Source organism: Zerene cesonia, chromosome 19 (genome assembly GCF_012273895.1).
Source record: "Zerene cesonia ecotype Mississippi chromosome 19, Zerene_cesonia_1.1, whole genome shotgun sequence".
NCBI lineage: Eukaryota > Metazoa > Arthropoda > Insecta > Lepidoptera > Pieridae > Zerene > Zerene cesonia.
Genome location: NC_052120.1, coordinates 10,282,738 through 10,295,121, shown reverse-complemented (window position 1 = coordinate 10,295,121; position 12,384 = coordinate 10,282,738). Strand labels below are relative to the sequence as shown.

Below are 12,384 nucleotides of genomic sequence, written 5' to 3'. Positions count from 1 at the left end.
TAAACTCATATTTTACTAAAGTAACATTATAAAACAATTATAAATTGCATTAAAGAGTGGGAATGATCATTGTTAACTGGTTAAATACTTTATATGAAAAAAATATACATGTCCAATAAATTCAGGATGTACATGCAATTTTAATGATAGTATTTATTGCATCCATTCTTTCTTTGAATAATAATGAAAAATTAACATCACTACAAAATAGTGATAAGAGAGATACAATCAATATACCTGACTTCCTTCACCTCGGTCCATGTACTTGACCCTCACACCAACATTCAATGCATTGCTGAGCGCTATTATATGGATATGATCAGACTCTTTATACATTGGTTCTACCTCCTGAAACATTTGTTAGATTATGTTTAAAATTAGTTAAATGTGGTATTTAATTTTAGACTATTCCTATTTCTAATAAAGATACATCATATTGAAAGAAATTATGATTAAGTTATCTTTTAATTCCAATACTGTATTAAACTGTTAACAAATTCACTTATTACAAGACTCATACCTGTCTACAAAATTCAGTCACAGTACGGGGTCCTTCGATGAAGTTCTGGTAGAAATCCTGCTGGGTCTGGAGCTGGCCAGAGGTGATGAGACGCAAATATACTACAATATAATCTGAATATCCCTGCTTATTGAACTTTTCGTGGAGTTCAGATCTGACGCTGTCTATAGCCTCCGCACTGCCGCCGGCTTGCTCGCCCACTCTTTGTACCACTTCCATAAACTGAAATAGTATTTTTACATAATATGCACAGTTGTAAATTCGTTGTAAATAAATATCTCAAGTGAACATTTGGAGAGGTGAGGCATTGGAGATGGGAGAAGCGAGGTCGATTGCAGACCTTCACCTCTATAAAGGATTGCCAACTTCAAATTGGAAAGGCATGAAGAAAGGATTGATGAGAGAAATAAAAGAACTGAATGGACTGGGAATAAAGGATCTGGAGGAACTGAAAGTACTGGGAATGGTAAGTAAAAGGACATGGGCCTCCAAATGTGCATTTTTATTTACACTTTACATATCTTAAAATAGGCAAATGAAATATCATAAAGAGGATATAAAATTAAACATATGTATATAAGTAAATGAAACCATAGTAGATTGTTGATCTATTGACCAACATGTCAATATAGTAATGAATACAATTAGATTAGGGTAATAGAACAGAATATAGAATATTCAGGTTGAAACTTAATTAAAAAGGCGCAATGTTTACATACATTGGGCTACATAATACCCACACTATTATGGACAGTACACTGGAAGAAACCAATATATTATCGCTGGCTCAAAAAAAATATCCGTGAGAACAAAGCCATTGTATAACTACAAACTATGCTTTGTACTTATTGCCTGCCATTAAAAGTTTGCGGTAAGGATTGCTGAGCATCTACACCAAGTGTAAAATATTATCAGTACGATATAAAAATATTATTTAAACAACAATAATAATATGACACAAAAACATAACCTCTAAGTAATGACTTACCGTTTCATAAAAATCCTCAACAGTGAACTGAGGAAACCCTAAAGCGACTAGATTGTCCTTTGAATTCTTAGCTATTTCATGAAATTTCTCATATTCTTCCTTATCATTAAGAAGATGTTCTAAATAGGCATATGAAAAGGCCCGAAAAAAACAGTTACCATCCGGCCGAGTTCTCCTAATACATTTGTATTTAGAAGCTAAATCTTTAATTTTCAATAGATAAATAGGATCTTCATTGTATTCTTTTTCTAAAGACGACAGCTCTTCGAGTTCACCGACCAGAGGTATAGATTCCGATATCTGCAAAACAAACAAACACGACGTAACAAAACCTTCATTTTCTCTTTTCTCTATAGAATAAATGATATTGAATTTAGTGCACATGTAACAGATACCTCTTTCTCAATTTCACGCTGTTGTTTCATAATCAATTCATCTTGATTTATTGAATTATCAACTAAATTGCCGGTACAAGCGCTGCTGCTCGATGCATCGTCCGCCATTTTCAAATTTATTATGAAAATAAACTTGACAGCCGATGACAAATGACAATCGCAAAAAACAGTGACGCTTCGTTCTAAACAAATAGACTACCCAATTAATAGGTATTGTAAACTAAAAAATATGCCATCTATGGTTTACAGTCTTCAATGATAGAAACAAAAATAACCAAACATAGAAGAACATTAAAAAATATTTGCTTCTTACTGCAATATCCAAATATAATTTTTCTCGTTTTTCCCATAAACTGCTAAGAGCCACACCTACTACAAAATACCGTACAATTGTATAAAAATGTGACCAGATTAAAGTTCAGTATAATATGCATACTGACTGACCAAAAATAATTAAAAGTTATTGAATTAAAACTTGCTTATGCATTACACTTTTAGGGGAAGATGTTAAAAAAAGAAACTTCTGATTGTTCACAAATATGTTTAATTAATGTCTATTTAACTTATCTTATAACTAAAAATTAGAAGTAATTTAATCAGCAAACATGTCTTCAATTTTCTTTTGCACTTCTTTCTCCGTTTCAGAATTAAGTTTGTCAGGTAAATTCTTCATGGCTTCTATATCCATATCTGGTGCCTCATTATCATTTGTGGCTTGACCCTTAGCCTGGAAAGTAATAAAATATCAATCAATTCTATCTTACTATTTAAAAAAGCTTACAAAAAACTTATCTAACTTTTCTTGGACTATTGAATGGTTTAATAAGCTTCATTATTTATTAAAATTATTTTAATTCAACTACCTAAATCTACATATCTTATAGCAATCCATTCATTTATTTCATAAAGGAGTTTACACATCTATCCATCAAGAAGCAAACAAATAACTGACTAATTGACCATATACAAAAAAAGACTATTAAAAACTAATCAGCACATCAGCTTACCTTCTCCAATTGTATCTCAAGCTGCATGATGGCTCGCTCAAGCCTGTAGTTGTCCGACACGAGCTGAGCCCATCGGCGGCGAAGCGCCCGCAACCGCGCGCCGCTAGCGGTCTGCGAGCGTTTGCGCTCCCAATTTACAGCGGCTATTTGTTTTCTGGTCAATAAATAAAATTAAAAACAATTTAAATTTAAATAATTTGAAGATACAAAAAATCTTAAATGTATAATGACAAGACCAATTTAGTTGTAAAATATAATGTAACAATTACATTAAAATTAAAATAAATACATCATGTGAGGTTACAAAGTCTGTACTCTATATACCTGTATAAAATTCTTATGTTACAAAGTTATTACTCAAGTAATTATTCTATGCATATAGAGTAGGTTAAAGAATTGGAGAACATCTATTTTGCATACCTCTATATGATAAGAGTAAAGTAGAAAAGTGTTTGCTGGGACACCTAGTTTATTTTAGATATGTAGATGCATACTCTGTATGATCTTGATATTTGGTATTAGGTAAATTCTTCTTGACTGCATAATTGGGAATAACACATGGTAAAACAGGTCGATTTTATTTAAAAACAATTTGCCACAGTTATAAAAAACCTGATCAATATATTGATATGATAATGTCACTCAGGTTCATTCTCAAATTGTAATAATTATCCAAAGCAAAAAAGCAATAGACATATTGCCAATTATTTTAAATGTCTGTAGTCTTGTATTTTTTTAGAAACAACAATTATTTTCAGTAATTTTAACTAACCTCAGCTGTGTATGGACATTCTGGGATCTCTCAACAAGAGCCTGTAGTACATTGAGATATGACCTCCATGCTTCCGAACTGTATTGGAGCTGCAACTCCAGGTTCAGCACTCGGATGGCTTGGTGAGAGAGCTGGGCGTGAGAATTATCCACTGCTTCTGCCCATGCGGTAGGTTCTCCGAGCCTCCCTGCTGGAGGGGGTGGCAGTTCATATCTGTTAATGTTTATAACATATTATCCAAGTGTAAACAATAATTTTTTGAAGAGTGAGTTGTTCAAACCTGATGATAGTAGAACATTTTAATGTTTCAATAACTAGAGACTTGTAAATATAGATTGCAGTGTGAAATTGAACAGTTACTTGCTTGGTAATAATCACAAAGGTGTAACTCACTCCTCTAAGTTATTAACCAAAAAATATGAATCATTTCTCTTCATATATTAACTATAATCAAAAAAAAAATTGGTCAAATGGTTGGATAGTTCACTCTTAGCAACACTTATTTGTCTATTATTATTTTATTTTTTTTTGTTATTATTTTAAATTGAACAACTGCATACAAAATGTGAAACTAAAATGTGGTTATATTTAAAACATACCTCTTCATTGACAAAGGTTCCATGGGCAACCGTTGCTGCACGCGTTCCATTTCTCTCTGCAGAGCCGGTGTTTCGAACGCTGTGCTTGGCTCAGGACCGGCATTTTCTAGATAATTCTTTGTGGGTCTGTACCTTCGGCATTCCTCTTCCACCATTGCGAGAGCCTATTTGTACGAACATAATTATATAATTCATTGCTAAAATATAATACATGAATAGTTATTACTAAGTGTGTGTACTTACCGCTTCCCTTACTCCCGGATCATCATAACCCTGGTCAATATATGGTAGCGCATCGACGACGACTTCTCCTGCCATGTTGTGCTTTAGAGTTCAAAGCGTAAAATAATAAAATTATTAGAATTAGAGTATTAGGACGAAATATGTCATTTCGTTGTTAGAATCTCTTATAGAAATTGTGTGCGTTGGTTCAATTTGTAAATAATCAAGTGTCACTTGTCACTCGTCAGTAAGACAGCACCAACACAAGTCACCACAGAGTACAAGTAGGTAGAATCCGTACTCGGTGTGATCGGGAATTGTCACTAAAGAAAAAGAAGAAAAAAAAAGTACCAATACAACAGTAGAGCTACTTATGTTGATGCAAATAAAGAATAAATAAATAAAAAAATAAAATAAAGTGTAAATTAGTAAATACTACGTTACATTTAATATTTTCTAAAATACCGATCTAAGTATCTTAGTACCACACTACGTGTATGTAAAATACTGAATAGCATACCAAATACTTTATACTAATAAACGTCGTAGTTTTTTCGGAACAGTCAATGCCTACAAATTTATACACTTAAATTCGGTACTATATTTTCTATAAGATCTAAATAACTATACTATAAAAATTCGAGATACTGTGTAAGCAATAAAAATATTGGTACCAAAGCACTTTTAAAAATAGCAATATGAGTTTCGTTAAATGTCTATTGTTTTGACTTAAAAGTCTCGTAACCAAGCCATTAAATCTAAAAAAAAATGTCAATTGTCATAGTCAAAAACAAATATCTGTTTTGATTTACATTAATTTATAGGAATATGAATACATTTATATAAAATTATAACCAGAAAATAAATACCAGGTTCAAATTGTACTCATAATCTTGCAAAGAACTACGCTGGTAAAGATGCAGGATAAACTAATTAATCAAGAAATTGCTAATTTAGACTATAATAGTGTAAGTATTTAAAATGTATTGTATATTAACCAGCCGAGGGGGTCGCGGACGAATCCAACAAGTACTCGTGGCCCCTTCATCAATGCGGCTTGACGGAACACAGTGGGATTTTAGTCGTTAGGAATCCGACATAACCCACGGCTTCTTCTCTGGAGGCCGTGGGTTGTGGTATGGGTATCCACGCAAGATTTTCCCTTTTAAAAAAAAATGTATTTTACCCCGATATTATTTTTTATTTACTAAAACAACTGTATTTCAGATAGCAGCATTACAACAAAAACGTACACTCGCTTTCGTAAATCATTTTGTCATCACAACTGTACAATTTCTTAACAATTTTTCTAAGGAATGTGAACAGAAGTTGATGAATTTTGAAGATAAGTTGGAGAAAATTGATGCAACAATGGTTTTATTGCAAACTAAAGTAAGTATGCATATTTTTGTGTAAATAGCAAGATTATTTATTTATAATTCTTTAACATATAAACTGAATAAAAAATAACAAAAATGAAGCAGTATTACAAAAGGGCATATTCACACAAAAGGCAGCCTTAATACTGAACAGCAGCTCTACCAAGCAGCCTTGTTTAACTTCTAACCAAATACCATCAAAAATTTTGTTGATAAAAAAATCTAATCTCAACCCTACAGGAACAAAGGATTTTTTGTGATATCTTTCTCTTCCTGTTTTAGCTATCGTCAATACCAGAAGTAAACGATTTAGAAATACCAAAACAGGTTGAACCTGCACCACCTTCACAAGAAGAAGTAAACTCTAATACAGAAGATAAGTCACCTGAACCAGAATCAGTTCCAGAAGAAAAGATTGACACACCCGTAAACCCAGAATATATGAGATTTGTCAAAATGGTCCAAGTTGGTGTGCCCTTACAGGCTGTGAAGTTAAAACTAACATTGGAAGGATTAGATCCCACCGAGTTGGACAAAATATTGGCAAAATAATTAAATAACTTTTAGATAACAACATATATGAAATTAAATAACAACATATAGGTGTGAACATATATGTTGGTTTTATTCATCTAATTGTTTATCCTTTTAGTTAAAATGCTCATTAATTATGTAGAAGTTGTATATTGAATATCTTTGTCTCTCAAATTTTAATAAAAAAAATACATTTTATGGACAAAGTTTAAAAGGTTTGACAGTATTTTAATGTAAAAGCTTGTTAATTGATTACTTAATAGATATAGCATGTTACATGATGTTATAAAATACAATTTATTCATTTTTGCTTATAAACATATAGAAACATTTGTTAACATTCCAACATGACAACAAAACATGTCATGTATAAAAATTTCTTATCAATGAATTTAATTTTTACATCAAAATGTTTATAGTGTATTGTTAAATTTTACTTTTGTTAATTGGACATGCATGTAGCATGTACAGATATAGGATTTTAATAAAAAAAATGGTATTTTTAGCACTTATTTATTAGCCAGCCTAGAACTGGATCATCTGTCCCTTCCTCTTCTTATCACCACCAAGCTCGAAATGTTTGCATCTCTTGAGGGCAACCTGCGACCTCACCTTGCAGTCGGCACACTCAAGACGGAGCACAATTTTCTTTGTGGTTTTCGCCTATAAATAGTGTTACAGTAAAATAATTATGAACAGTAAAGGTAACTAGCGGCTTATTTCAGCTCTGTCCGAATTAACCCAGTATTATAACAACATAAAATATAGCATTTGACATTCATAGATAGTGGCTTACTAGTGGTTAGATGATTTTTGAATTGGTTCAGTAGATCAATTAAACTTTATCTCTTCATAATATCATTATAGCTATATTAATCTAAAAACAGATGAATAGATAATCTCTTTAAAATTATACATGATAGTAGCAAGTGTTGTAATAACAATGAAAATTTAAGTTTTTCATGGAAATACAACACAATGTTTAGACCTATGCTGTTATAGTACAACAAAATCGTGATTAAGTGATCCAGTAGACTGGTCCAGTGAGAGACCTCAATAGTTAGGTCCTAACAATTTGGCACTGAATTTACCACTAAGTGTATAGAGATCACAATAACTTCCAAATTTATAACGTACAACTGTTAAGACATGTCCCTTCACACAAAGTGAGATAGCAGATTAAAACATACATTTACAGCTTAAAATATGCAAGAAAAACAAGTCTAGACAACATAAATATAATTTCCGAATTAACGTTCAAAATTATAAATTTCGAATATTCCATTATTTATATTACTGTGCCTTACGATAGAAAAAGATTGTGAGAAAGTGGATAAAGTGGATAGTTTAGGTAAATAGTTTGAGGTTAGACTTGTACCTTCTTTTTGAAGATAGGTTTGGATTGACCACCATAACCCTGTTGTTTGCGGTCATAACGTCTTCTACCTTGGGCGGCGTGCCTTTCCTTAGACTTTTTGTACTGTGACACTTTGTGAACTTTGTGGCACTTGCATTTTTTGCAGTAGGTTCTGCGCTGTTTTGGTACGTTAACCTGGAATAAACAAAGCCCCGGTATGAAATACAGAATAAATATTGATAACTATCACATAACCCATATATTTCACTGCATACATCACATTTGTGCTAATAAATTTACAAGATTTATTTGGATTTAAATATTAAAACACACCATTTTGCCGTTTTCCTATCTCTGCCGACCAAACGTCAAAATGAAAGAGAGACTGTGGAATTGACAACAATTGACGTTATTTGACAATTGACGTTGACTTTTAATTTTATTTTTCTTTATTCACTTTGGTAGTGAAGATAGACTTTTTGCCAGTTTCAAATGCATTAATCATACCTATTTGATAGTGTTTAAGGGGACTTCTAGAACTAGAATACTGAATGACGCATGCAATGCTGTAAATAGGGCGGTGCTATTAGTGCCTAGGCACAGGGCGTAGACTGGAAAGGGCGCCTAAATGGCCAGTTTTTTTTCAGTTTGCACTGCTTCCTTAAGCGCTTATTGCATTACACTGAAATTAGTTCCTTTGACGCAAATTACGGGCTTCTGATCAGACTGTCTTTTCAGTACTGAATGATTTCAGTACTGAATCACATAATGAATATTGTGAGCGATTAAGAACGAACGGATTCAAATTACCTACGAATGAATTCTACACTAAATATAAAACATAAGTGTATTATATATTCCATGGAATAGTAGATCACTTAACATAAATGTTTTGACGCCATTTATTCAAAGACAAAATTCTAATATTCGAGAAAGTATAAGAGCAGAAAATTCGTATTAAGATTTTAAATATAATTCTTTATTATTCCAAACTTTTCTGACAAAAATGATCCAAAAAAATATTGAATTTGATTTTTTTGTACTTAAAAAAGTCAAGTACAAGTATTTATATAGTGAAGTTTGAAGTAACAAAACATGATTACACCTTAAATGTGTGAAATGATTCAATCAGTCAGAAATTATCCTTACTTCTAAATTTAGAATGCTAATTCGCTGAATGCGATTACACTTTCCTAAGTTTAGTGACGACCAAATTAAGTCAACTAAATTAAATGTAATGTAATAAGCGCATTGGTGCTTGATGCTTATATATAGCGTCGCTCAGTAACGTGAAACGAATTGAATCAAATTTGCAGTATGTAATGTAAGGCAAAGAGATAGTAATAAAATAACTACTATGAATTTAAGTTATTACAAGTTTTAACCGAATTAAGTCTTTGATCGATATATATTAGCTATTCGATTTTGCTTAAGATTTGATGATTTGTTGTATACTCTGGGATATCATAAAACATTCTATCACCCAGTTTATGTAGTCTCCTAATCGGATAACGCAAATAAATGAAATATCAAACAAGAAATTAAAAATAAAATACTTCAGAGAGTTATAAAGTATGGAATTTTTATTGATACTTTGATACGTAGTCTGTGATTTTAAAAGACATTATAGCTGATTAATCTGTGTCAACTGCCGAACACAAATTGTCATGTGTCAATTAAAATTGGCGCCAATTTAGCTTTTATTGAGTTGAAAACAAAAACATATAACAAGAATAAATAATTTATAATGAAGTTTGCAATACCAGAAATTTCTTGGCACAATAGGGATCCTGTGTTAAGTGTAGATTTTCAACCACGATCTGATTTAAAAGATCCCTTACGTCTTGCTACTGGTGGTACAGATTCTCACGTTGTCGTAAGTTTTGTTCTATATTTTGTTCATGAAGTCGTTAACTTTCTCGAATATTTTTGTTGTTCGCTATTTCTACACCCAATTGTTTGATCTAAATATTTTTTTTTAAGATTGTTAGTTATTTTTTATTTATTTATCTTAATTGTTTCAGATATGGTATGTTTCAGTATCAGAAACAGGAACAGTCAATTTAGAAGTAGCAGCAGATCTAACAAAGCATCATAAAGCAGTTAATGTTGTAAGGTGGTCACCCAATGGCCAGTTATTAGCATCTGGTGATGATGAGTCTATTGTATTTGTTTGGAAACAAAAGAATGAGGATCCAGCCCCACCTGTGGAGGGTGAAGAGCAGTATAAAGAAACATGGGTTATACATAAGGTGTGTATAACACATAAATGCATAGTGTAGCAAAAATCCGTAGTTGTATTTCTTTTTAATGGTTTTGCTGCACATACCCATGTTCTAATTGTATATTTCGATTGAGATCACTATAAAAGCTTTCCTTGTTTTTCTCATTAGAGATTGATAAAATAAATGATGTTCTTTCTTTTTATCTCAAATTTTAAATCACTAAAACAAAATTAAATATTAATCATTATGAGAAATTGGTTTTACCTCCTAAATTATTACCAATTCAGGTATATTATCAGTACTTATAATATAATTAAAAAAAAAACATATATAAATTAATTAACTTGACAAACACACACACATACACACACACAAACACACACACACACACACACAAACACACACACACACAAACACACACACACACACACACACACATACACAGAGAGGCACACTAATACGTACAATATTGTAATAAGTAGTATAGCAGCATGAATTTATTTATTTTATAATCTATAATAATTAGTAAAGTTGTACTTTTTTAAACCTACCGGAAGAAACTTGTTCCCACGACACAGGGAATCCTAGTGTGGGAGCACGGGTTCTTAATCTATATATATGTAACTAATAATAACTAATGTAACTAATAATAATTACAGACTCTCCGTGGTCACATGGAAGATGTCCTTGACCTGAGCTGGAGTAGTGACTCCCTCCACCTGGCATCAGGCTCAGTGGATAACAAGTTATTGGTGTGGGATGTGGGTCGTGCACGGTATACCAGCCTGATAAATGATCATAAGGGCTTTGTACAAGGTGTGGCTTGGGACCCTAAGGGGCAGATAATAGCATCCACATGTACAGATAGGTTTGTACTTCTAGTTGTTTATATAACGAAATTATTTGTTTTTCATTTTAGGTTTTAATACTTTTACACTTTAAAAAATGCTTGTGTCGGTGTGCAAAAAATAATTTCTATTAAAACCATTTACTGATTGTTCTGTTACCCATGATTACTTTAACTGCCTTTGATATGTTCAGTAAAAAAAAGTGTTTAATTAATTGTTAATCCTTTTATAAATTGCAGAGTATTCCGCACAATAGACATAACAACAAAAAAAGTGACTTCACGAAGCAGCAAAGCCATTCTTCCATTTCCTCCTGATCATCCCTTGCATGGAGTTAAAGTGCGACTCTACCATGATGATACTCTACAGACTTATTACCGCAGATTACATTTTAGTCCTGATGGCATGTTTATAGCTGGTAAATATTTAAAACAAACTGTCTTATAGTAAGTTTATGCTGCTATTTTATATTAGAGGTTTTTATTTCATCTCACAAGGCAAGGCAAGATCGACAATAAGTACATTTTCTTTATAATTTTAACTTTGATTAGTTTACCTGTACTATAATAAAAATGGAACAGGTCCAGAATCTTGTAAATTAAAGATGTTAATGTGATAATTTTGGTGAGCATATTAAACCAAAATCTGATAATGAATTTTAGAAAAATTATTGCCTCATGGTCCATAACACACAATGCACCACACAACACGCTTTATAACACACAATATACAACAACACTTTGTTTAACACTACACAATATCAAACACAGCAACACTATGTACCACCTGAAGCACAACACAACACTTTGAAAAAATATATTGTTAAGTGCCAGTGAAGTTGTGTGGGTCAGTTGATATATTTATTTAAATTATTTTTCAGTTCCTGGAGGCAAAATCGAACCTGAACAAGGCAAGGTGGATATAAAGCCTATCAATGCTGTATATATTTATTCAAGATACTCTCTTAAAGTGTAAGTATACATCATTTAACAGTAATTTCAACATTGTTATTAAAATGCATATACACAAGTTGTTTTTCAACAATTGTAAGTGTATCTTTGTAACTATGATTTTTATCACATATTAACAAGTAACACATTTATAAGGTTCACCTGTATCAAGACATAGTATCAACATAAGATGTAACTAACACCTTTACACAAATTTGATCCACCGTAAACAGACAGACAGTTCAAATTTGTGCACTTAGAAAGGATCAGAGACAATGTAATTATTCCATAGTTCCATCTCAAACTGGTTAGGAGCGGCAGGATTACATTATTTCCTTATTTTGCGATTCGGACAATTTAGTAATTGATATTGATTCTATCATTAAAGCATATTTTTAGTTTTTCCTACTTCATTTATTATAACATTTTTAGCTCTTTTATGAAATATGAATAGCTCAGTACCATATTCCAGTCCGCTGTGCGTGGTGCCGTGCGGCGAGCCGGCGCTGGCGGCGCGCTGGGCCCCGGCGCAGTTCCGCGTGCGCGCCGGCGGGCCCGCGCCGCGCTGCCCCGCGCCGCGCCGCGTGC

General features: G+C 32.4%; 5 protein-coding genes across 5 annotated transcripts in view; 2 read left to right on the top strand and 3 right to left on the bottom strand.

Annotated features, from left to right (window-relative positions):
* Positions 1-193: 193 nt before the first annotated feature.
* On the bottom strand, positions 194-2,033 carry LOC119834320 (ubiquitin thioesterase otubain-like). The gene is made up of 4 exons (XM_038358660.1): positions 1,904-2,033; positions 1,509-1,808; positions 521-742; positions 194-348 (listed from the first exon to the last, which is right to left on the bottom strand). Exons 1-4 carry the CDS (start codon positions 2,009-2,011, stop codon positions 229-231), a joined length of 750 nt encoding a protein of 249 aa, XP_038214588.1. The 5' UTR covers positions 2,012-2,033; the 3' UTR covers positions 194-228.
* A 403-nt stretch (positions 2,034-2,436) lies between these two features.
* LOC119834299 (pre-mRNA-splicing factor SPF27) lies at positions 2,437-4,755 on the bottom strand. The gene is made up of 5 exons (XM_038358638.1): positions 4,525-4,755; positions 4,282-4,445; positions 3,683-3,895; positions 2,911-3,064; positions 2,437-2,630 (listed from the first exon to the last, which is right to left on the bottom strand). Exons 1-5 carry the CDS (start codon positions 4,597-4,599, stop codon positions 2,496-2,498), a joined length of 741 nt encoding a protein of 246 aa, XP_038214566.1. The 5' UTR covers positions 4,600-4,755; the 3' UTR covers positions 2,437-2,495.
* A 533-nt stretch (positions 4,756-5,288) lies between these two features.
* On the top strand, positions 5,289-6,989 carry LOC119834259 (WASH complex subunit 3). Its single transcript, XM_038358596.1, has 3 exons — positions 5,289-5,471; positions 5,731-5,895; positions 6,165-6,989. Exons 1-3 carry the CDS (start codon positions 5,421-5,423, stop codon positions 6,432-6,434), a joined length of 486 nt encoding a protein of 161 aa, XP_038214524.1. The 5' UTR covers positions 5,289-5,420; the 3' UTR covers positions 6,435-6,989.
* LOC119834260 (60S ribosomal protein L44) lies at positions 6,916-8,259 on the bottom strand. Its single transcript, XM_038358597.1, has 3 exons — positions 8,107-8,259; positions 7,795-7,968; positions 6,916-7,079 (listed from the first exon to the last, which is right to left on the bottom strand). Exons 1-3 carry the CDS (start codon positions 8,107-8,109, stop codon positions 6,942-6,944), a joined length of 315 nt encoding a protein of 104 aa, XP_038214525.1. The 5' UTR covers positions 8,110-8,259; the 3' UTR covers positions 6,916-6,941.
* Positions 8,260-9,450: 1,191 nt separating this feature from the next.
* The window catches only part of LOC119834387 (chromatin assembly factor 1 subunit B), a 5,148-nt gene continuing 2,214 nt past the window's right edge, over positions 9,451-12,384 (top strand). The window contains 6 exon segments of the mRNA XM_038358732.1: positions 9,451-9,649; positions 9,798-10,025; positions 10,658-10,866; positions 11,086-11,264; positions 11,727-11,817; positions 12,269-12,380. Of these exon segments, the coding sequence (XP_038214660.1) occupies positions 9,521-9,649; positions 9,798-10,025; positions 10,658-10,866; positions 11,086-11,264; positions 11,727-11,817; positions 12,269-12,380 (948 nt within the window). The 5' untranslated portion in view covers positions 9,451-9,520.